At 39.0% G+C, this 24,883-nt stretch overlaps 1 protein-coding gene across 2 annotated transcripts in view; it reads right to left on the reverse strand.

Moving 5' to 3' along the window:
* Positions 1 to 24,883, reverse strand: part of WWC2 (WW and C2 domain containing 2) — a 317,713-nt gene that overhangs the window by 73,588 nt on the left and 219,242 nt on the right. For both annotated transcript variants that reach the window (XM_064273548.1, XM_064273549.1), the window contains 2 exons: positions 7,859 to 7,938; positions 2,352 to 2,481 (listed from right to left, as the gene is read on the reverse strand). In XM_064273548.1, coding sequence (XP_064129618.1) covers positions 2,352 to 2,481; positions 7,859 to 7,938 — 210 coding nt within the window. The remainder of the gene's footprint in view (positions 1 to 2,351; positions 2,482 to 7,858; positions 7,939 to 24,883) is intronic.

Below are 24,883 nucleotides of genomic sequence, written 5' to 3' on the forward strand. Positions count from 1 at the left end.
TCAGTTGCTAAAAGCAAAAACAGAAAAAAAAATCACACTCCTCTAGTATAAATGGTAAGAAATTCATTAATTGTCAACTTTAAGAAAAGCCGGGATTAAATCCTAATATTTGAAATTCTTATCATAAGGAATTAGAAATGCCAGAGAATCAATATGTGTTTTTGACTTAACTTTCTCTACTTTCTTTCAAAGGGATATTTATATAAAATGTACACACAAACACGATGAGACTGGTTTCTAACAGTATCGGAAATGATCACATCAAATAACATGTTACAGAAAAGAACAAAGAAAACTTTTAGACACCTTGGGTAAGTCTATTTTCTCACTGGTACAGTAAAAAGGCTGGACTAGGTTAGTGCATTTCAGACCTACCTGTGGTGACAACGCACTGAGCCAATACAGTGGCTGGTGACTGATGTTTCTTAATGGACCAGAAGTACCTATGAACTCGGAGCACTTCATTGCCAAGAGCAGGCATACTTCAGTGAAATGTATTTTAATTGTATGTGTATCTAGAGGTATGGACGTTTGTGTGTTACTGGGTTTTAATGTAAAATATATTACTGTGAGTTGTGGTCAAAGAGGTTTGAAAGTCACAGAAGGTACCTAATGTCTCTTTCAGCTTTATTATCTATCTCCGTATCTATTAATTAATTATTCTATATACTTTAATAATTGAAGAGGAATCTACTCTTGTAATTTAATCTGGCCTAAATCTAAAATTTACATGGAGAAATCAAGGATGACCTAAAACTGCTGAATTATAAGGTTCCAACATAAATTTGTTCACATTCCATTGAGCTTTTTTGTTTTGTTTGTTAAGGACCTATTGTGAGCATTTCAGGAATTACTGATTGAATCTGCAGGACCGTTGCAGAACAAAAACAAAACATACACAAATAAGGTCTTATATGTGTCATATATACATTAAAACCACATTCTGGATTGAGGCTGCTCGATTTGAACCCCAGTCCTGTCAGCTGTGTGACTTTAAGGAAGTTATACAACTACTCTGTGCTGTGACTTCCTTGTCTGTACAACAAGGACAATAATAATGCCTACCTGCAGGGCTGTTGTGAGGACCAAGTTATTTATGGAGCTGGTAGCACAGTGGCTAAGAGCTATGGCTGCTAACCAAAAGGTTGGCTGTTTGAATCCACCAGCCATTCCTTGGAAACCCTATGGGGGTAGTTCTACTCTGTCCTATAGGGTTGCTATGAGTTGGAATCGACTCGATGGCAGTGGGTTTGGTTTTTTGGTTTAGAGTTATTTATACGCAAGACAGAAGAGAGCCTGGCACAGAGTCAGTACTTACAAGTATGTGCTGTTATTATTACTGTTTTTTCTATTAGATCTCTTCTTGCAAGGCTCAAGAGTATTTATCCGTATTCCACCAGCATTCTGAAACTGACATGAAGCATCTGACTATGGTATTTAAATGGAGAGGTTCTACGAAGAATGCAAACATCACCACTGGACTTAACAATTTCCCAAAGATGTGGACTGAATCATTACTCAGCCAGGCAAAGCACTCCAAATATGTGAAATACAAAGTATTCTTGAGGCTTGCAAGAACTACAGGAAGGGAGGAAGGGAAGAGGAGGAGGAGACGTACCCTTAAAAAAAAAAAAAAACTTGGTAAAAAGGGATAAAATTTTTTTTTATCTGCAAAGTATAGATATTCGAAATGCAGAATACTGATTGCTGAATGGCTGTTTTGTTTTTTACTCCACATAATGCTGGGTCATTTGGAGCTAAGACCCAGGGGTTGAGAACTGTACAGGTATAAACCAGGGGATCTACTGCCATTTCCTAAAGTGATTATATAGGTGACCCTCAGCTAGGAAAACACTTCCCACCCCGTCCTACCTAGCACCTCAGAATCAACTGGGGCAGAGAAGCACTTCTAGCCTCCTCATGTGACCTGACCCTCTTCTCTAGGCATACCTTCTGCCCACTGATGGCGGCTGACATACGCTTTATGTACCCTGGGCTGGGAATCACTGATCTAGGTAACCCTGCTCATCTAGAGTCCATGGGAAGTTTGTAGTGAGTCCCAGGACACACCAGCATACTAATCTCCTTACGTGGGCTTCGATTCACCAACCACTATCTCGACGGACACACAAATCTTACTGTATCAGAACCCTGGGACCCATCTGTTCTCCTCCAAGGCAGCCAGGTTGGCTTATTACTTTGACATACTCGTGATGGGGCCAAATTCTGTGTGAATGGGGTGGGTGTGACAAAGGACCATCCAAACTCCAGTGGAGAACTTCCGCCTCAAGGAGAACGTCTGGGGCCCCAGAAGGTAGTAGCTTGTCTAAACAAAAGGTTCCACAACAAACCTGCATCAGATCTTGTTTTTCTTTTTCTCCTGAGCTGATAGCCTTTCTGATAGATTTCAGTTCCGTCAGGATGGCTTTGGCTTCACTAAGTTCATACCCACTCTGGCCTCCAGACATTTTTTTATCAATTCTGTTAAAAAAAAAATCGAAGAATGGCAGAGTACAAGTTAAAACAGAGGTGGAAACTGGTTTCTGGATTGTCTTAGCTTACTGGTTAATTGTCGTACTTCTCTCACACACCAGTCTCACCCTGTCAGGCTGCTGGTTTCTCATCCTTTATCTTCTAATCACTTCTAGCTGAGACTCCCTCAACCCCTACATCACATCCAACACATTTCTAATTACTTTCGGACTGAAATAACATATGGCTTCTTGTCATCAGTCTTTTTGGATGATCCCACTACTGGCTGAAGTCAGACCTCACTGACATGCTGATCCTGAACCCTGTCCTCAGGAAGGTGAAGGATGCAGGTCAATGCCTTAGCAGAAGGACAGAAATGCCCATCAACTAGTCAGCTACAGGATTTACCACAGCCGCCTAAGTTTACATGCCATCATGTTTTGTAGAACCTAGCTTGGTAAAAAACTAATAAAACCACAAACCAAACCCATCGCCATTGAGTCGATTCTAACTCATAGCAACCTTATAAGGTCAGAGTAGAACCGCCTCCATAGGGTTTTCAAGGAGCACCTGGTGGATTTGAACTGCTGATCTTTTGGTTAGCAGCCCTACTCTTAACCATTACGCCGCCAGGGTTTCCAGACCATTAATAAATGGTTGTAATTTTTATTTACACTAGTGAGTATTCTACAATATTTGGACTGTGTGGTTAGTTTTTTACTTCTTTTTAAACATACAAAAATGTATTTATTCTATTTTTATGAAAGTTATGAACTGAAATAAAATTGCTTATCTAGCTGAATGAGTTCAAATTTAGGAATCAGGCTGCCAGGCAGAGGTGTTCACTTGTTCACTAACACTGCAAGAAGAGCCCTTCAATGAGCTCCTGTTATCACTCTGCAGGTCGGTCTACTTACCAAATGCCCTAAGTTCGCAGCATCACCCAATGCCAGAGAATTTCTTGTAACTTAATTCCTTGTGTTTGTAGGGCCCAACCATACTACCTAATTCTTTCTGAAAAGGCTGTAACACCGTCTTCACTAGCAGTCGCCGCAGCAACCAAGCTGCTCAAGGTAAGTTTGGATACAACCTGGGTTTCCCCTCAGCCAACAACTCCACACAGGTTTTCTGACAATCTGGGTCTAATGCACAGACCCTGGGGCAACGGCACCCACTAAATCAGAGAAAACTGGTTCTGGGCTCATTTGGCTTAAAACAATTAATGATTCATGTTTGTTTCAGATATGAAGGGTGTAATCTGAAGGAAAAAAAAATGCCATCTTAGTCACTCTTTCAAACAAAGTTTGCTCAACAAGTTCGTTTGTAAATAACATATTTCCACAAGTACAAATTTAATAAATATTTTAAGCTGCTAAACAAGCAGCTAGAACCTTAAGGAACCTAAGAAAATAAAATAAACTTCACCATAAGGTCATCTGATTATAAAGTGCAACCACAGAATCAAATACACACACACAATGTCTAGGGCGGGCCCTAAACAGTCGGAAGGAACCCCCAAAATAGATCTCCCCTAAACAGTCGGAAGGAACCCCCAAAGTAGATCTCCCAGTCACAATGCCTCCAAGTGAAGAAACTGAGGCCTGGAAGTTTATGCAAACTTAGCCCCTAAACTGCACAAACGCGTACCACACAGCTGACGGGGCCACTAACCCCAGGATGACAGACTGAAGCTTGAGGCTCTCAGGACTATTACATTTAGAATATTTGACAAGAACACTGGAAGTACGTTGAATATTAATTGATTCCACTTACTTGGCGGGGGATTTATCACTTGGAACTTTTGGCTCTCATAAGTATTATATCTACCAACTTAGTTGTTATAATAAAATGAATGCTGGTCAAATACAAGGGACCCTGTGATACCGAATACAGCATTTTCAAATACAGCACTTTTTAATTAAAAAAAAAAAAAAAAAAGGCTGGTGAGATTTCAAGGAACAGTAATATAATTTCAAACTCTATCAAAGTGAATTTCTAAAGTGCAAGTAATTTCGATTTGTGTAAAACACAACCTTCAGAATTGAATGGTAAAACAAATCATTAATTCAAAATAAACTTCAATATTTTTTTATAAAGTAACCTGTTTTCATAAACTTTAACATTTAAAAATAAAGGCAAAACTAGTTTGAGATTGCTAATATTAATATCAGGGAGCTTTAAAAATACATGAATTGCTGTTGCTATCCACGGCCCAATAGAGTGCTAACTGTGACCCAAACAAGGGGTCTTGAGCCAGCATTCACCACGGAGCGCTTTGGGGTCTTGCTTTCCTCTCCTGCCTCCTCCCAACTTCTCTCCTTTACTTTAAAGGTCGCGTTTTCCTTTGGCCTCTGTTTCTTCTTTTTCTCCCCCACTTTTCATCTCCCACATTCTCTCTTTTCACCCTAACTGACCATAAAATAAAATATGAGCATTATTTGCTTATTTAAAGCAAAGTGTTATGCTTTTGTTCTTAATTTGAGAAGTTCCAAGTTGAACATTTTCTTCTTTAAAAAAAAAAAAAAAATTGGCTCGTGTGTACTCGAATAAGTCAGTTTTTCTTCCTGTATCTTAGTCTCTTCTGAGAAGGAAAAGATTGCCATTTGCATGCCTTTTCTGGAAAATGTGAGCGCCCAGAGCCAAACGTTCACAAAGGCTGTACATGTTTTTGGTTTAAGCGCGTGCTTCATTGCTCTGACTGTACACCAGAGGAGGCCCGGTGACACACACAGATTCCTGGTATCCGTCCACACAGAAGCTACATTACCGGTCAGGCCAAAGCCAAATTTGGGTCCACAGGCTGAAATGAATAACTACAGAGAACAAAACTACACATATTTACCCAGCCTAAAATTATTACACCAAGTAAAATGAAAGCCTGAGTTTAAATGTCATTATAATTCCAGATTCAACAAAATATTCCATTTCACTGTGAATAAGTAAAAAAGCTGCAAAAGCCTGCAGTGGGATTCTACTTAAATTTTTTCCTGAAATATATTTTCTGTCACAGCCACAAGTAAAAGTCCCTTTATAGTATCAGGAATGTGGTTTCTTGCAAAGTATGGTCTCTGGGTTTCGTCAATTATCATACAATGTTGTAGTAGTACAGTGGCTCACATTTGAATGAAAACAGCTTTATTTTGTCTATAGTTAAGCTCAACAATAGAGGTCTTTGATGTTAGATATCATATCTTTCTGCTCTTGGTTCAAGGGATTAGAGTCATTCCAAGAGAATGCCTGAATTTCTAGAACAAATGTCTATTGTTTTCTTGTGGAATGCTACTGACAGATTCTTAAACATGCCTTAGATTCCTATAAAAATTGCTTGCAAGCAAACTGCTTTGAAACAATATAGCATTGTTACATCAATATAACAAAAACGGCAAGTTTGGCTAACCTTTAATCCCAGGTGGTGACATAAGTTACAATTTCACATGCCTTCAAAATGTTTAACATAAGGACAAACAATTCATGGCACTTCAGTTAGCTTTCACTTCCCACCTCACCACAATGCCCTCCTTTATGTTGATACGAACCCCAAACCAACCAAACCCATCGCTGCTGAGTCAATTCTGACTCACAGAGACCCTACAGGACAGAGGAGAACTGCCCCACGGGGTTTTCAAGTCCGTAGATCTTTAGGGAAGCAGACTGCCACATCTTTCTACCACAAAGTGGCTAGTAGGTTCGAACCGCTGACCTTTTGCTTAGCAGCTCAATGCTTAACCACAATCACTAAATAACACGTTTCTGTCATTTTAAGTCTGCTCAGTATTTAGGGGAGCTCTGCTACGGTTCTTTGTACAGGGCTATACTTGAGAACACCTGAGGACTCCTTAAAACACACCTGGATGGAGAACAGGAATAGGTATTTTTTAGGAGCTCTTCTCCAGATTACTATAATACGCATTCAGGTTTGAGAAACCACTAGGCTGAGAACATCTGAAAGAATGTCATGGTCATGATTTCATAAGGTGAGTAGGAAAAAAAGAAGACTGAGTCATAAAACCAAGCAACGAAAGCTAAGTCACATGACTGGTGGCCAAGCGTAGTCACCAGGTGTCCCACGATATGACTCATCATTCAAACACACACAACAATCAATCAGCTTATGTTCATCAGTACGTGGCCCAAGACAGGTCTGCTAAAGGGGCTAACGTCTTGCTGCCTTGGATTGTCCCAAATTCCTAGAAGCAGAGGTCAGAATAGGAGTTCAAGGGAATAGGCACAGAACTGGGTACTTTCCACACTGGTTCCTGAGACCAGCTTAGTATTCCTGAGGTACTACTCGGGGAGATGCCAGGAAGAACCTGAAAGCTGCCTGAACAGGAAACCAATCAGGCAAATCCCTATAGATACTGCACCACAATTTCGGGCACCACGTCCTGTACTGTGGAGGAGGAAAGTAAAAAGCAGTTGGCTGCCTTTCAAGTGAGAAAATTTGCAATTCTCTCTGTGGTCATGGGGCTGTGAAAACTATAAGCTTCTTCCTTTGCATTGAACGCTCTGTAGGGTGAGGGTTGTGGGAGGTACAAAGTCTTGGGTGTGCCTGTCATGTGTGGGTAGGCAAGGCCTCATGACAGTGGCATCTAGGGGCTCGGAATGGACTAGGGATTTCAGGCCCTGCTACCCTTTGTCACTACATCTTCATTCAACCTGGCCCAGTCTAAAGCTATGCTAATGGCCCTTCAGAATAGAAGGAAAGGAGGAGCCGTACACTTGCCCATGGCCTCCCTCAGACCAGTCAGGGTTAGGCTCTAACCCATCACTGGGGGTAGCAGAAAGGCAGACAGAGGCCTCCAGCCCAAGGGCTCAAAGCATGTGCAGGCTCACGTAGGGGGTCAGGTAGAAGCTCACCTAGTCCAGTCTTTAGGGCAGAACATGGAGAGGAACTTCTTCTGCCCATTATCTAAGCTCTCACACTGTTGGTACAATGGCTAAGTGCTTGACTACGAGTCGAAAGGTTGGCGGTTCGAACTCACACAGAGGCACCTTGAAAACAAGCCTGACGAGGAGTTTCCAAAAGGTCGCAGCCTTGAAAACCCTATGGAGTAGTTCTGCTCTGCACCCATGGGGTCTCCATGAATTGGAACTGACTTGATGGCAACTAACAACAACAATCACAGGGTGGCAGGTGCCTTGGAGACAAAGTTTCCACTTTAGTTTCTTCAGCACTCAAATAATTAATAAAAAATTCACACCTTTTCAAAGTGTCTAGATTTCCCCAAGTTTCTTTGTTCATTGCTTGATTACTTTTTGGTTTTTTTACTTTTGAGCTTTTTTTACTTCTTTGAGACATCTCTTATGTAATCTGAACTTTTATTTTCTTTGGTATTAGAGGGCTCTGAATTATTCTAAAGTCAATTTTCAGAATTTTTATACTCACTGTTGCAATGTTTCAAAGCCTTGCTCTTTGTAGAGCAATTCTTGCTTCATCTGTGAGAGTTCCCTCTTCAGCTTTTTAACCTTTTGTGAGAAATTGATGTAAATGTAAGTGTACATAAGTAACACAGCACATTGCTTGAAAAGATCCCCCATTAGCAAAACATTAAACACATAAACAGAGTATTAGTTAGCAGCACTCATTTCAGTGACGTACATTATTACTACCACTTACCTCCATTATCTCATTTAGCACTGGATACCATTACTGCCCCCACTTACCCGGTGTCATGGATTGAATTATGTCCCCCCAAAAGTATGTGTCAACTTGGTTAGGCCACGATTCCCAGTATTGTGTGATTGTCCTCCATTTTGTGATTGTACTTTTATGTTAAGAGGATTAGGTAGGATTGTAACACCACCCTTACTCAGGTCACCTCCCTGAGCCAGTGTAAAGGGAGTTTCCCTGGGATGTGGCCTGCACCACCTTTTATCTCTCAAGAGGTAAAAGGAAAAGGAAACGAGCAGAGAGTTGGGTACCTCATGCCACCAAGAAAGCAGCACCAGGAGCAGAGCACGTCCTTTGGACATGGGGTCCCTGAGCCTGAGAAGCTCCTCAACCAGGGAAATACTGAGGACAAAGACCTTTTTCTAGAGCCGACAGAAAGAGAAAGCCTCTCCCTGGAGCCTATGCCCTGAATTTGGACTTTTAGCCTACTTTACTGTGAGTAAATAAATTTGTCTTTGTTAAAGCCATCCACTTGTGGTATTTCTGTTTTGGCAACACTAGATGACTAAGACACCCAGGAACAGCCATAAGGGGCAGAGTCAAAGCTTCACATGAAAGTGTCTCTTGTCTCTAACCCTAACGGCCTGCATGCTCTCCTGCACTCGCTACGCTCCAGGTGCACTGACCGCCTGTTTCCGACAGGCCAACCTGACGGTGCTTGGCGCCCCTGCCTGGGCTGCTCCTACTGTCTGGAATGCTTCTTCCCAGATCTTTAGTGGTTCTCTCCTTCTATCACCTCACTTCCCAGCTCACATGTCACCTCCTCAGAGAGGGCTTCTTTAGCCACCCTATCCACATCACACCCTGTCATGCTACTGTTTTACTTAGTTCATAGTATTTTTCAAGAGTTGAAATTATCTGTGTACTTGTTGACTGTCTTTCCCATGGCAAAGGAAAAGCTGCATTATACCAGCTATTCCCCAACCTTCTGGAACAGTACCACACAAACAGTAGGTGATCAAATATTTACTGACTTTCCACTATGTGTCAGGTCCAGGGTCTGAAGTGTGAATAAAATAGATGCTCTCATGGATCTTATAAAACAGTGCGGGAGCCAGGTATTGAGCAAATAACCATCCAACTAAATAAATCTTACCCATTACCACAGATGTTATAAAGGAAAGTTAAAGATACTTTGAGATATAAAGGGAAAAGAGATCTGATTTAGTCTGAGGGGCTGGATAAAGCCTCTCTGAAGAAATGGCATTTCAGTTGAGAGAAAGGGTTAATAGAGATTCCCTTGGTAGAAGAGCATTTTGAAAAGGTAAAACTTGAACAAAAACCCTAAACTGGGAGGTGGGTGGGGTGGGGAGCTCAGTAAATCTCTGGAATTTAAGGGAAGCTACTGTTGCTGGATTATGGAGAGAATGTGGCAAGAGATGGGATTGGAAAGAAAGGCCTGATTATACAGCCTTGAAGCCATGTTGAGGATTTTTACATCTTAAACTAAGAACAGTGAGAATCAAGGAGGAATTTTAAAGCATGATCTAAATTATGAATTTAATGATCACTGATGTGTCTGCGGTGAAGGGACCAGAGGGGTTCATGCTGTGGGTTGGGGTGTGGGCAGTGCTGCAGAGAGTAGAGACCAGAGAAGGAATATATTCTGGACACAGTCAATGGGACTTGGTGATGGACAGAATGTGGAGGGTGAGGCAAAGGATGTGTCAAAGGTTACTTCCAAGGTTCTGGCTTGCCAGCTGGGTGGATAAAGGTGCTTTCCTTGAGAGTGGGACTTAGATTTTGGGGAAAAGACCAACAGTTTTCTTTCAGACATGTTATTTTTGAGATGCTCTATGAGGGTTCAAAGGCAACTCGAATATGCAGACTTGAAGTTCAGAAGACATGTCTTGACTAGAGATATGAAATTGAGAGTCACAGACATAAAGGTGATATTTAGATAAATATCATCTATAGAGAGGTTGTTTTTGAACAGAGAAGGTCCAGGAACAAGCCTCAGGTTCCTTCATCATTCAGAAGATTAGATGAAGCAGTGGCAAGAGAAACAAACAAACAAAAAACAAAAAACCTCAAACCAGTTGCCATCGAGTCAATTCCAACTCATGCTGACCCCATGTGTTTCAGATTAGAGCTGCCCCCTCACGGGTTTTCAAAGCAGATCACAGGTCTTTGTTCTGAGGTGCCTCTGGGTGGATTCAAACTGCCAGCCTTGCAGTTAGCAGCTGTCATGGATTGAATTATGTCCCCCCCAAAATGTGTATATCAACTTGGTTAGGCCATGTGTGGTTATCCTCCATTTTGTGATTTTAATTTTATGTTAAAAGGATTAGGGTGGGATGTAACGCTCTCTCTCAAGCCATATCCCTGATCCAAAGTAAAGGGATCTTCCCTGGGCTGTAGCCTGTACTGCCTTTCAGCTCTCAAGAGGTAAAAGGAAAGGGAAGCAAGCAGAGAGTTTGGGACCTCCTATCACCAAGACAGCAGCACCAGGAGCACAGCGTGTCCTTTGGACACCGGGTCCCTGCGCCTGAGAAGCTCCTCGACCAGGGGAAGATTGACGAGAAAGCCCTTCTTCCAGAGCTGACAGAGAAAGAAAGTCTTCCCCTGGAGCTGACGCCTTGAATTTGGACTTTTAGCCTACTTTACTGTAAGGAAATAAATTCCTCTTTGTTAAAACCGTCCACTTGTGGTATTACTGTCGTGGCAGCACTAGATGACTAAGACTGTAGCCAAGCACTTAACCATTTGCACCATCCAGGGACTTTTGTGGCAAGAGAAGTAACAATAAAAAAAGGGCATCATGGAAGGTAAGAAAAAAGAGGAAGATTAGGCACTATGAGGAATAAAATGACAAGGATAAGAGCTGTGTCATATTCACGCTTGTATGCCATAACACACAGTACTTTGGATACAGTAGATGATAATTTATCTGTTGGGTTATTTGAACGTTTAGTAGTTTGTGCCCTAAGGAACTTATATTTTATTAGAGAAAAGGAAATAGAAATAATTACATTGCACGGGCCAAGGTATAAGTACAAAGTTACAAACAAAATGTCACTGGGCTGCAAGGGAGGAAAGCATTACTTAATGGTCCGGGGATCAGGGCAGATCTCATGGAGAAGGAGGTAACTGAATTGCATTTTGAAGGCGTTTTAATATTGACAGAGAGAAATGAGCTCATTCATGGCGTATCGAAACAACAGTTCAGTTTTAGCATTATACTTTTGTCATGCCAAAAGAGCCATCAGTAATCAATAGTTCATTTCATGTGCACTGCTGTATCTGACAGCATTCTCAAGTGCTTTTTGCCAAAAGGACAGTAACACTTTAATTTAAAAAAAGAAAAAAGCTATCTAAAAATCAATAGCAATTCAGATAGCGGGGGAAACCCATCTTTACCTCTGAGAACACACTGATAAAAACGACAGTGATACTGAGCCCACTTAGGACAAATGAATTAAAGCAATTAGTATGTCTTGATATAAAATAGCATTCCACTTAAGGTTCACTTGGATTGTGAACACGGACTGATTTAAATTTTTTCAAAAATTATCATCTAAAAATATTCTAAAATTCACTTTTGACAAACTCATACTCTCCTGCTTAGCTGTTTTGAGTGAGATTTTATTATCTGTTGGGTGACAATGGTATATAAGAAGCTAGCCTGTGCTCATTTTTTATCCACATTTAAAGTTGGCTATGTTTTTTTTTATGTTTTTATTTTGATTAGTCTTCCCCGTAGATTATCTGAATGATTCTCAGTTCCCAAAATCCGTGTTGCCTTGTGTTTTTTTTTTTAATTCCCATAAAGTTCTCTCATATTATACTGACAAACAAAAACACATTTTTCAATTGTTCTTGCTTTCAGGAAAAAAATTTTTCTTTTTTTTTTTAGTACAGTCTTAATTAGTAGCTCAACAACGCTTCTTCTCTAATAACCAAGGGACAACAGTCATCACCTACTAGTGGGTAGCTGTTCCTCTCTTCCATTATCCACTCCACTCTTAACATCCTCAGAGCACGGCCAGAGGGTTACGCTAGTGCTAGCTTGCACATTTAGTGCAAGGCAGACTCCACTAGGAAATAATGAGGAGGGTAGAATTCATGAGGACTCAACCATTCTTTTGGATGGATACGGTTTTAACTTGCATTTTATAGGTAAGGAATCGAAGACCTAAAATAAGTAAGTGATCTGCTGAAGGTTATGCTGCTACTAAGCAGCAGAGGCGGGTCTAGGCCCCAGTAGAATTTCTTTTTTTCACTACTACGATTATAGAAATTTTAATTATTAGTGACAAGAAAAGACATGTAAAATCAAAGACAAAGTACAGTTGTAGCAAAACAACCAAAACACAATCTATGTCCTTATTCTACCTTAAAGCTAAAAACAAAACCAAACCAAACCCATTGCCAAAGAGTGGAGTCTGACTCATGGCAACCCTACAGGACAGAGAACTGCCCCCTCGGATTTCCAAGGAGCAGCTGGTGGATTCGAACTGCCAACCTCTTGGCTAGCAGCGAAGCTCTTAACCACTACAGCACCAGGGCTCCTAAAGATGCTGGTCTTCATTATTCCTATATCCCACTTGAACTGAAAACATGAATAGCCAGCCCTACAGCGTGTGTTTTCTCTTACACACTGAATTTTCTGCAGCCATAGTCAGACATCTAATTTTATAAACCTGTTTCTATGGAATCAAATCTCACAACCAGAGTACCAAACTGGAGGCCAGAGAACTATGACTTTTGCACATTTCATGCTTTCTGTACTGACCACACTAAGGCAAATGACATTTTAAACCGATTTCAAAGTCATTTCTTAAAACCAGGAAGATACTATCATTAAATGTTGCTAAGTATGACTGGAGACACAGAGCTTCTCGCCACCACTTACAATCCTTATGTACCCAGTTTTATTTTAAAAGGAGAAAGAAGAAAAAATAAATTCTAGAAACCTTGTGGACCTTAGAAGAATCAAAAAACAAGGAAGTTGCATAAATCTGCCCTAAAAGTGCACCTTGCAACATTAAGCTATAAGCTGTAATGAGCAAAATGGTATTTTACTAACGACCACCATCTTCTCACCGTTTGCTCCATGGACTTCAGCAGGCCAGTAAAGGGCAACTGTCAACTTGTTCCTTCTGGAAATCTTTCTCTTGACTATCAATTCCACCTTACTAAAAATTCTCACTGCCCTATCTCATCACTAAAGCACCTTTAAAAATAATAAGAAATCAACTCCAGACAGCCAAAGGATTAAGAATTATTATTTTTTTAAATTAAATTTGCTACAGAACAGAGTGAACTAGAACACTAGATGGTGATAGAACATTTATGGTGACCAATAAATGGATTCTTTCAACAGAAACAAGATAGTTGAACACAATAGTAAATAATAATAATAAACTTGTGTTTAATATAAAAAAAAAAAAAGAAAAGAAATGTTTAATGTTTAAAAAAAGAAAAAAGCTATCCAAAGATCAATAGCAATTCAGATAGTGGGGGAAACCCATCTTCACCTCTGAGAACACACTGATAAAAACGACAGTGATACTGAGCCCACTTAGAACAAATGAATTAAAGCAATTAGTATGTCTTGATATAAAATAGCATTCCACTTAAGGTTCACTTGGATTGTGAACATGGACTGATTTAAATTTTTTCACAAATTATCATCTAAAAATATTCTAAAATTCACTTTTGACAAACTTATACTCTCTCCTGCTTTGTTTTTTCACAATAAAGTGAAACTAGCAAAATAAAAGCAACTGAGAGAAATTATGTAAAACATTCATGAAATATACTACCTAAAGGTACAGGTAACAGACAAAAATATGCAAGGTCAACACTAGAGTGCCACCAGTAATTAAAATAAACTGTCAAGTTACCGCATGACCCACTGATTCTGCTCTACATATACGCCCAAAAGGAATGAAAACACAGGTCCAAACAAAAATTGCTACATGAATGTTCATAGCAGCATTATTTATAATAGCCAAAAATGTAGAAACAACCCAAAATGTCCAACGACTAATGAACGGATAAACAAAATGTGGTATGTAAACACAATGGGATATTAAACCCAGTGCCGTCGAGTCGATTCTGACTCACTTGGCGATAAAAAGGAATTAAATTCCAATACATATTACAATATGGATGGACCTTGAAAACATTATGCTAAGTGAAAAAAGCAACGCACAGAAACCACTATTGTATCACCCAATACCCATTAAGCAGTACCTCCCTACTTCTTTCTCCTCCTAGCCCTTGGTCTCTAAAAATTTGCCAAATCTAAATATTTCGTATAAGTGGAATCATACAATATTTGTCCTTTGTTTCTGACTTATTTTACTTAGCATAATGTTTTCAAGGTTCATACATGTCTGCCATTTTGTTATTTGTTTTCTCTGTGTGTTATACCTTTTTGTCCTGTATTTCCTCCAATACTGCCTTTTATTTTTTGGTCTTGATTTTTTTTTTCGTTTTTTAGTGAACCATGTTGATACCCTTCTCCTGTCCTTTGTGTATACTTTAAAGATATTTTCCCTGTGGTTTTCCATAAGGATTATATTTAACATTCTAAATTTATAACAACCTAGTTTCAAATGAAAACAACTTAATTTTAATAATGTACAAAATTTTGTTCTTATACTGCTTCCCCCTCCTTTTACGCTACTGTTGTCACAAATTACATCTTTATATTTTATTTGCCCAATAACATTAATCTATAATTATTTTATGCTTTTGTCTTTTAAATCATGTAGGACATAATAAGTAGAGTTACAAACCAAAAATACAATAAAAATGGATTTTATATTTTCCCATGAAATTACTTTCACTGGAGATCTTTTTTTCTTACTTGCGTCCTTTCATTTCAAACTGAAGGATTACCTTCAGCATTTCTAGTAGCGCAGTACTAGTGGTAATGAACCTCATCAGCTTTTGTTTACCTGGGAATGTCTTTAAATTTGCCCTTATTTTTGGAGGAGAATTTTGCCAGATATAGAATTCTTGGCTGACAGTTCTGTTCTTTTCACCACTTAATGTCATCCTACTGCCTTCTGACCTCCATGGATTCTAAGAGAAATATTATTTATTAATATTACTGAGGAGTCCTTGTTTGTGACCATTTGTTTCTCTCTAGCTGCTTTTTAGATTCTTTATCTTTGTTTTTTGACAGTTTAATTATAATGTATTTAGGTGTGGATTCCTTTGAGTTTATCCTACTTGGAGTCAAGCTTCTTGGAATGTGTAGACTCACGTTTTTTTCATCAAATTTGGGAAGCTTTTAGCCATTATTTCTTCAAATATTCTTTCTGTCCCTTTCTCACTTCTGGGACTCCAATAGTGCATATATTGGTTTGTTTGATGGTGTCACACAAGTCCCTTAGGCTCTGTTCACTTGCTTTCACTCTTTTTCCTTTTTTGCTCCTGAGACTCAATAATTTCACTGTCATATTTTCAAATTCACAGATCCTTTCATCTGCCAGCTCAAATCTGCTATTGAGTAACGGATTCTTGATTTAAGGTACTGAACATTTCGGCTCCAGTATTTCTGTTTGGTCCATTTTTTAATCTCTTTATTGATATTTTAGTTTTATTCATGCATCATTTTCTTGATTTCCTTTAGTTCATTGTCCAAGTTTTTCTTAGCTTTTTGAGCATATGTAATACTGTTTTTAAAGTCTCTGTCTAGTATCGAAACTTCCTCAGGGAACGGTTTCTGTCTCTTTATTTTGTTTTCTTGAATGGGCCAACCTTTACTGTTTCTTTGTAAGCCTTTTTATTTTTTGTTGAAACTGGGACAGTTTCAATATTATAAAGTGATAACTTGAAATTGGATTCTTTCTTTTCCTTGGGGCTTGCTTTTTTTTAATTGTTGAAGGCTGCAGCAGTCCATTTGTTTAGTGACTTAACTATTTTTACAAAGACTGTGCTCCTAAACAGAGACTTCCTGAAGTCTCTGTTCCTTAGCTTTTGCTTGGCTAATACTTTCACAGAGATTTCCCTAAACGCTGGGGGAGGCGGGGAACTCCCAGTCTTTGCAAAATGGCTCTGTGTAGGGGCTCCCCTTCAACATATAGCCAGGTTTGCACAGAGTCCAGGGATCAGCCCAAGGAGAAAGTTTAGGGTCTTCTCAAGCAACTTCTGAACACGTGTCTTGCCCTAGGCACACGTATGCCCTTCTAATTTCCCCTGTATACATGATTCTCTTGTAATCCTTAATTTCCAAAAGAAACCCTCTCCTTGGTTTTTCCTCCCAGTCATTCAGCAGCTATCGTATGCTTTAATGTCATTCTTTAGCCCTAGCTAGTTACAGGTGGCGACGGCCTTAGTTCATTGTCTGCTGCACCTCAGCCCTGTGTGAGCTCTGAGACAGGCACCTTGCTTTAGTCCCTTAGGCAGCCCAAGACAAGTTAGGCCAGACACACACAATAATTTGCAAATAAAGTTAGCTCTGCTCCCTCTAGAAACACAGGCCATATTCCCTTTTCACAGTGTGGGCTACCAGAGCTTTAACATGGCCAAGCCAAGCTGGGGAGTAGGTGGGGTGCAGGTGAGTAGAAAACCAAACTTTCCGATTAATTACAAGTAGTCTTTTTCTTGATTTAGCTTTTGTTTAACTGCTGTAACCCTTTGACTAGTTTCCAGAGTTCTGAGAAAGATGGTTCTTCTAATTTCTGCTTCCCTTTTTGGTGTTTTTAGGGTGTAGGGGATGGGAGTATGCCATCTTGCCTATTCAATTCCAATTTTCATATTTTCAAAAACTGTTTAAAAACAGTTAAAAAGAACCCACAACAGAGACTTTTGGGGCCCACTCTATTAGTTCTCTATTGCTACATAATCGATTACCATAAAATTAAAAGCATAAAATAACACTCACTTATTAGTTCACTAAGTGTGACTGGTTCTCTGATCAAGATACCACAAAGCTGAAATCAAGCTGTCAGTCAAGACAAGTTCCCTTTTGGTGGCTCTGGGGAAAATTTCAATCCCAATTTAATTCTTGCTGCTAGCAGGATTCAATTCTTTACAGTTCTAGGACTAAGATCCACGCTTAGGCTGAGTTCTCCAGAGAAAAAAACCAGTAAAGGATATAAATATATACATAGATTTATATCAAGGAAATGGCTCACACAGTTGTAGAGGCTGGAAAGTCCCAAGTCTGTGGGTCAGACTGGAGGCTTCTCCTGACTTATGCCGCTGCAGGGGCTGGCGAACCCAAGATCAGCAGGTCAGACAGCAGGCCTCTGGCTCACAGGCTGCAGAGACCAATGAATTCCAAGATCAGCAGGCAAGATGGCACGTAAGCTGCTAGCTGAAGCCCAAGAACCAGAGGTGAGACGAACTGGACCCAGCTGCAGGATCCAGAGCGAGCAACAGCCCACAAGCCTTGCAAGAAAGTTCACCTATACTGGATGCAGGCCACATCCCCAAGGAGACTCCCTTTCAACTGACTGGTTACTCACAACAGATTCTATCATGTAAATGATCACATTACATCAGATCTCATCATGGAAGTGATTATATCATCACAGGACTAACAAACTACATAACTGCCAAGCCACTGAGGAGTATAGCCCAGCCAAGTGACAGACAACCTTAACGATCACAGTCCCGTTTCCTTCCTGGCTTTCCACCAGGGGTTGCTCTCAGTTGGCAGAGACCACTTTCAGGTCATGTGGATCCCTCCATTTTCAATCCAGCAATCTGACTTCCTTCTCTGCAACCAGGCAGAAAAGCTGTTTTTTAAGAGCTCATGTGATTACCTCAGGCTCACAGAAATAATCTCCCTATCTCAAAGTTAACTGTGCCACATAAAATAACCTAATCACAGTGTAAAACCCATCATATTCAATCTAAGGATTATGCAGAACAAGGACACAGAAGGGTGGGTGGGTAACCTTGAAGGACACCTTAGAATGCTGCTTACCAGACCTGCAAATTTTTAAATATTTACTATTTAGCCCTTTATAGAAGAGGTTTGCCCATCTTTACGATATACAGTATATAGTCTACCTTCAAATAACACTACGCTACTTTAGGTATAGACTCAGTGCCTTACAAGAGTACCTTTCCATTTCCTACTGTCCTTTGTAATATTTTATTTCTAAATATTTTATAAACCCCACAATACATTTTAATGTGTTCTTTTTTATTTTTCTGTTTAAATAAGCTACTATCTTTAAGGAGATTTAAAATTATAAAATTACTCATTTGCATTCACACTCTTAGAAACCCTGGTGGCGTAGTGGTTAAGTGCTATGGCTGCTAACCAAAAGGTCAGCAGTTTGAATCCGCCAGGAGCTCCTTGGAAACCCTGTGGGGCAGTTCTACTCTGTCCTGTAGGGTCGCTATGAGTCAGAATTGACTTGACGGCGATGTTTTTTTTTTAATTCAAACTCTTCTATCCAGGATGTTTTCCATTAGTCTGTGTAGATCCAAATTTCCACGCGGTATTCTCTTCCTTCTACCTGAAGAATTTCCCTTTAGCATTTAGTATAGTGCAGGTCTGCAGACAATCAATTCTCACAGCATTTGTCTGAAAAATTTTTTATTTGTCTCCATTTCTTAGAGACATTTTCATTAGATATAGAAATCTATGTTGACATTTTTTCTTTTAACATTCTAAAGATACCACTCTGTTGTCTTGTAGCATGAGTATTTTCTAATGAGTAATCTGTTTTAATTCCTTTTTTCCACTGTAGTTAATGTGTCTCTTTTCTAGGCCTGCTTTTGTGACTTTCTCTTTATCACTGAGTTTTCAGCAATTTGATTATGATGTATATTGGTGTAATATTCTTTGTTTTTATTCTGCCTTGGGTTTATTGAACTTCCTAGATCTGCTGGTTTAGAGTTTTAATTTATTGAAATATTGTGTTTTCCCCTACCCTGCTCTTTTTTTTTTGGAAACTTCAATTACATGTATGTTCATCCAGTAACAAGCTGTCATTGACTTGATTTGGACTCATGGCAATCCCATGTGTGTCAAAGCAGAACTGTGATCCACAGGGCTTTCAACGGCTGAATTTCCAGAGGTAGATCACCGGGCATTTCTTCCAAACTGGACATGTTAGACCAGTTGCTATTGCCCCACATGACATTGATGCTTTGTTAAGTTTCATCAGTCTTTTTCCCCCCCTCTCTGTAATTCATGTTGAATAGTTTCTATTTCTATGTCTTCAAGTTCATTGATCTTTTCTTCTGCAGTGTATAATCTGCTATTATGCCATCCAGTATAATTTTTGTTTCTAGTATTATATTTTTCATCTGCAGAATTTCCATTTTGGTCTTTTTTTAGTATATCATTATTTTTTCTCCTCATCATTTTCATGTTTTCCTCTACATTCTTGAGCATATTCAGAGTATGTTTTAATATCCTTCCCTGCTCATTAAATCATATTTGTCATTTCTTCTCATTGTTACGGGCCATTTTCTTACATCTTTGCATAACTGACAATTTTTTCACAACTTTATTGATATGTAACTAATATATAACAAACTAAACATGTTTAAACTATAACTCTGATATGTGCTCACATACGTATATGCCCATTAAACCATCATCACAATCAAGATAATGAATGTATCAATCCCCAAAAGCTTACGCATGCCCCTTGGCCATTCTTCCCTTCTCCCCCTCTCCACTCTGCTCATGGCCAACATGCCTGAAAATATTTCATTTGGCTATTCCAGTTTTGGCAGCCCCAGGGTTACAGAGTAGAACTGCACCATAAGATATTCTTGGCTGTAATCTTTATGGAAGCAGATCGCAGGGCCTATCCTCTGTGGCATCTGCTGGGTAGGCTTGAACCACCAACATTTAGGTTAGCAGCTGATCACAAACCACTTGTGCTACCCAGGCTCCTCGTGGAAATTTTTTACTAGATGCCAGACATTGTGAATTCTACATTATTTGCTGCTAGATTTTGTTGTATTCTCTTAAAGAATGCTGCACTTTGTTCTAGTGCATGGTTAAAGTATTTTGGATCAGTGTGATCCTTTCATGATTTGCTTTTAATTTTTTAGGGTGGATCCAAAGCAGCCTTTAATTTAAGGCTAATTTGGGCCCCCTACTTTTACTAAGGCACTACCCTTCAAAGGCCTCTACCCAATGCCCCGTTTATCACAAGGTCTCTCCATTCGGGCTGGTGGGAACACGAACTACTCCCAGCCATGTGTGGGTTCTCAGAATTGTTTGTCCTACTGCTTTCTTTCCCCAGCCTGGTGGTATTTTATACCATATTTTCATGGTATATATTCAAAGATTTGAGGAGAGGCTCCTCCCGAAATCTCTACAACTTGCTCATTCTCAATATCTCTCTCTCTGTAGCTCTCATCCCTCCAGCACCCCTCCCCAAAATTCTAGCCACTTCTACCTTATCGAGCTTTTTTCCTTTTTGTCTCCTCAACTCAGGGGTACATACCACAACCGTCTATATTTGAGTTCTTCCCCCTATACTGCAGATGGTATAATCTTAGGGCTCACTTTGTCTGAATCCCTTCAATTAGGGATTACAGTTCTCCACTGCCTATCGTCCAATGTCTAAAAACAGTTGTTTCATAGACTATTTAGTTTTTTAACTGACTACTGCCAGAGGGAAATTCCTATAGGAGTTAATCCTTCATGGCAAAAGCAGATGTCAGTAGAATCTCTTAAAAAAGATATTTATGTGATTGCCGTAGCCTGAATTTTGGGCAGAATATCTCCTCATTGGATCTATTTCATCAGTGTCTCCCTCAAATGTAAAAACAAAGCACGAAAATTGGGATCAAATTTACTAATCTCGATTCACACAATTCTATTCCTCTACATCTGACAGGAGTTCTCTAACTCTGGTTCTTTAAGTAGAAGCTGATAGCATGTCTACCCTCCTCATCTGAAGAAGCTGAAGATTAAATACTGTATGAAATATAAATAGCAATCTTATGCTCTTGCTGCTTCATTGTCATGGCTTTAGGAGATCGACTGTCAAAAATTTAATGACAACACATTAGGCTAAAGTATTTATTGTGTATATGTCAAGAAAAAGTACAAAAATATAGGTAAGCAGTAGTTTCAAGGAGCCCTGGTGGCACACTGGTTAAGAACTATGGCTGCTCACCAAAAGGTTAGCAGTTTGAATCCACCAGCCACTCCTTGGAAACCCTATGGCGCCATTCTACTTTGTTCTATAGGGTCGCTATGAGTTGCAATTGACTCGATAGCAATAGGTTAGTGGCTTAATATATTCATTATGATATCTTTACCTCATACAATTTCACAAAGCTTAATTCCCAGGGCCTTCAAAAAATGAAGGTTTTATAGAATCATTTCAAAGTGATCATTTATGGACGATATTACCCTGTCAATTCTGTCTGCTTAAACTGTGAATTCTCTAATTGGAGGAATTAATTTCATAAAATGCCAAAAGCATTATGGACATAAGTGTGGTGAGAATTAAAATGGAGAAGACTGGAAGCCACAGAGAGACTGATACAGTGGCTTACTAGGTGAAGAAGGAACTAAGCACTTTTTCCCCAACAACACATAGTCAACGAAGGATTCGCTTTGAAGTGTGCATTATGTAGGTTGAAGTACGCTACCCTGCAAAGCTTGAAAAGGAAACCAAAATCATTAGAGAAAAGGAATGTGAAACAAAATTATGAAACCAATAAACACAATTGTTATAGCTTCGCCTTATATGAGGTCTGAATATGCTTTTTGAAAACAGCTACCATCACGAATTTTAGTTATTTCAAGTTACCAATATGCCATGGTAGAGATAACCCCAGTTCTTGCGTTAGAGTATTCCTTTTTCATTCTGTTTGTTGTATTCTTTCTTTTCATTAGTGAACATAAGTCATATTATTCTTAATTGTACTCAAAACTCACTAAGACAGCTATACTATTTTCTAACCAACAAGAACTACAACATAAATTCATTTCTGAAGACCCTAAAAGGAGAATGACCATATCTAATGCACAGCTTAGTACTGGGAATTAGTACAGACTTATGGGCTAAGCCTTAAATGCGGTAGCAAATATAAAGACTATCTCCATGTCTAGTCAAGAGATGATCTTTACTATAGTGATTTACATTTTCAAAAGTCCTAATTGTTTTCGGTGGAGCACTTTGAGATGATTTTTGCTGTTAGATCAGTTGCTTAAGGTATCATATTTTGATGTGCACATGAATTAATTACTTTAACTCTCTTAAATTACAGGCTAAACTTTAAATTCAACTGCCACTCTTTTAAATTTATGCCCAAGACTACTAGGTTAGATTGTGGCTGACTTTTCTATTACCACTGGTAAAAATAATTCAAAGTGAATTCCTACTAACAATGTGTGAGTACATATATTTGAGAATACTGTTAATGGTACCAGTGCCCACTAACCAGCTATGTGATTTAGAGCAGGGTATTTTTTTTATATAACCAAAGGGGCCTTGTTTTCTGTTTTTATAAAATGAAAGTTGTATCGGAGCACGTGCTCTGGTGCTCAAGAAAGTTCTCAAATGCATTTCTACCTCTAAAGACTTTCTTTACACTTTCAACATTCTGTTTTAGTTTAATAAACAATGGTAAAAATCCTCAACAAAATTCTAGCCAATAAAACTCAGCAACATATCAAAAAAATAATTCACCATGACCAAGTGGGATTCATACCAGGTATGCAGGGATGGTTCAACATTAGAAAAACAATTAACGTAATCCATCATATAAATAAAACAAAAGAACCACATGATCTTATCATTTGATGCAGAAAAGGCATTTGACAAAGTCCAACACCCATTCAAGATAAAAACTCCCAACAAAATAGGAACAGAAGAAAAATTGGTCAGCATAATAAAGGGCATTTATACAAAGCCAACAGCCTAAATGGAGACAGCCTGAAACCATTCCCCTTGAGATCAGGAACTAGACAATGATGCTCTTTATCACTGCTCTTACTCAACATTGTGCTGGAGGTCCTAGCTAGAGCAATTAGGCTAAAGAAATAAAGGGCATCCACGTGGGTAAGGAAGTGGGTAAGGAAGACGTAAAATTATCTCTATTTGCAGACGACATGATCTTATACACAGAAAACCCTAAGGAATCCTCAAGAAAACTACTGAAACTAAAGGAAGAGTTCAGCAGAGCATCAGGATACAAGATAAACATACAAAAATCAGCTGGATTCCTGTACATCAACCAAAAGAACATCAAAGAGAAAACCACCAAATCAATGCCTTTTACAGTAGCCCCCCAAGAAGATAAAATACTTAGGAATAAATCTTACCAGAGATGTTAAAGACTTATACAAAGAAAACTACAATACGCTTCTGCAAGAAACCAAAAGTGACCTACGTAAGTGGAAAAATATACCGTGCTCATGGATAGGAAGACTTAACACATTATAAAAATGTCTATTCTAAAAGCGATCTATACATTTAATGCAATTCTGATCCAAATTCCAACCACATTCCTTAATGAGATGGAGAAACAAATAATCAACTTCATATGGAACGGAAAGGGGCCCAGGATAAGTAAAGCATTACTGAAAAAGAAGAACAAATTGGGAAGCCTTACTCTATCTGATTTTGGAACCTATTATACCGCCACAGTATTCAAAACCACCTGGCACTGGTACAACAACAGATATACAGACCAATGGAACAGAATTGAGAATCCAGACATAAATCCATCCACATATGAGCAGTTAACAAAGGCCCCCAAACAGTTAAATGGGGGAAAAGTCAGTGTTTTTAACAAATGGTGCTGGCATAACTGGATATCCATCTACAAAAAAATGAAACAAGACCCATACTTCACTCCATGCACAAAAACAAGCTCAAAATGGAACAAGGACCTAAACATAAAATCTAAAACTATAATGATCATGGAAGAAAAAATAGGGACGTTAGGAGCCCTAATACATAGCATAAACAGTATACAAAACTACTAACAATGCAGTAGAAAAACTAGATAACTGGGAGCTCCTAAAAATCAAACACCTATGCTCATCCAAAGACTTCACCAAAACAGTAAAAAGACTACCTACACACAAGGAAAAAGTTTTCAGCTATGACATTTCCGAACAGCACCTGATCTCTAAAACCTACATGATACTGCAAAAACTCAACTACAAAAAGATAAATAACCCATTAAAAAATGGGCAAAAGATATGAACAGACACCTCACTAAAGAAGACATTCAGGTAGCTAACAGATACATGAGAAAACGCTCACGGTCATTAGCCATTAGAGAAATGCAAATCAAAACTACATGAGATTTCATCTCACTCCAACAAGGTTGGCATTAATCCAAAAAACACAAAACAATAAATGTTGGAGAGGCTGTGGAGAGATTGGAAGGCTTATACACTGCTGGTGGGAATGTAAAATGGTACAACCATTTTGGAAATCCATTTGGCACTTCCTTAAAAAGCTACAAATAGAACTACCATACGATCCAGCAATCCCACTCCTTGGAACATATCCTAGAGAAATAAGAGCCTTTATATGAACAGATGTATGCACACCCATGTTCAGTTCGGTGCTGTCTGCAATAGCAAAAAGATGGAATCAACCAAGGATCCCATCAACAGATGAATGGATAAAAAATTACAGTACATTCACACAATGGAAAACTACGTATCGATAAGAACAGTGATGAATCTGTGAAACATTTCATAACATGGAGGAATCTGGAAGGCATTACGCTGAATGAAATTAGTCAGCTGCAAAAGGACAAATATTGTAAAAGACCACTATTATAAGAACTCAAGAAACAGTTTAAACAGAGAAGAAAATA

This window comes from Loxodonta africana, chromosome 21, assembly GCF_030014295.1.
Source record: "Loxodonta africana isolate mLoxAfr1 chromosome 21, mLoxAfr1.hap2, whole genome shotgun sequence".
In the NCBI taxonomy this organism is placed as follows: domain Eukaryota; kingdom Metazoa; phylum Chordata; class Mammalia; order Proboscidea; family Elephantidae; genus Loxodonta; species Loxodonta africana.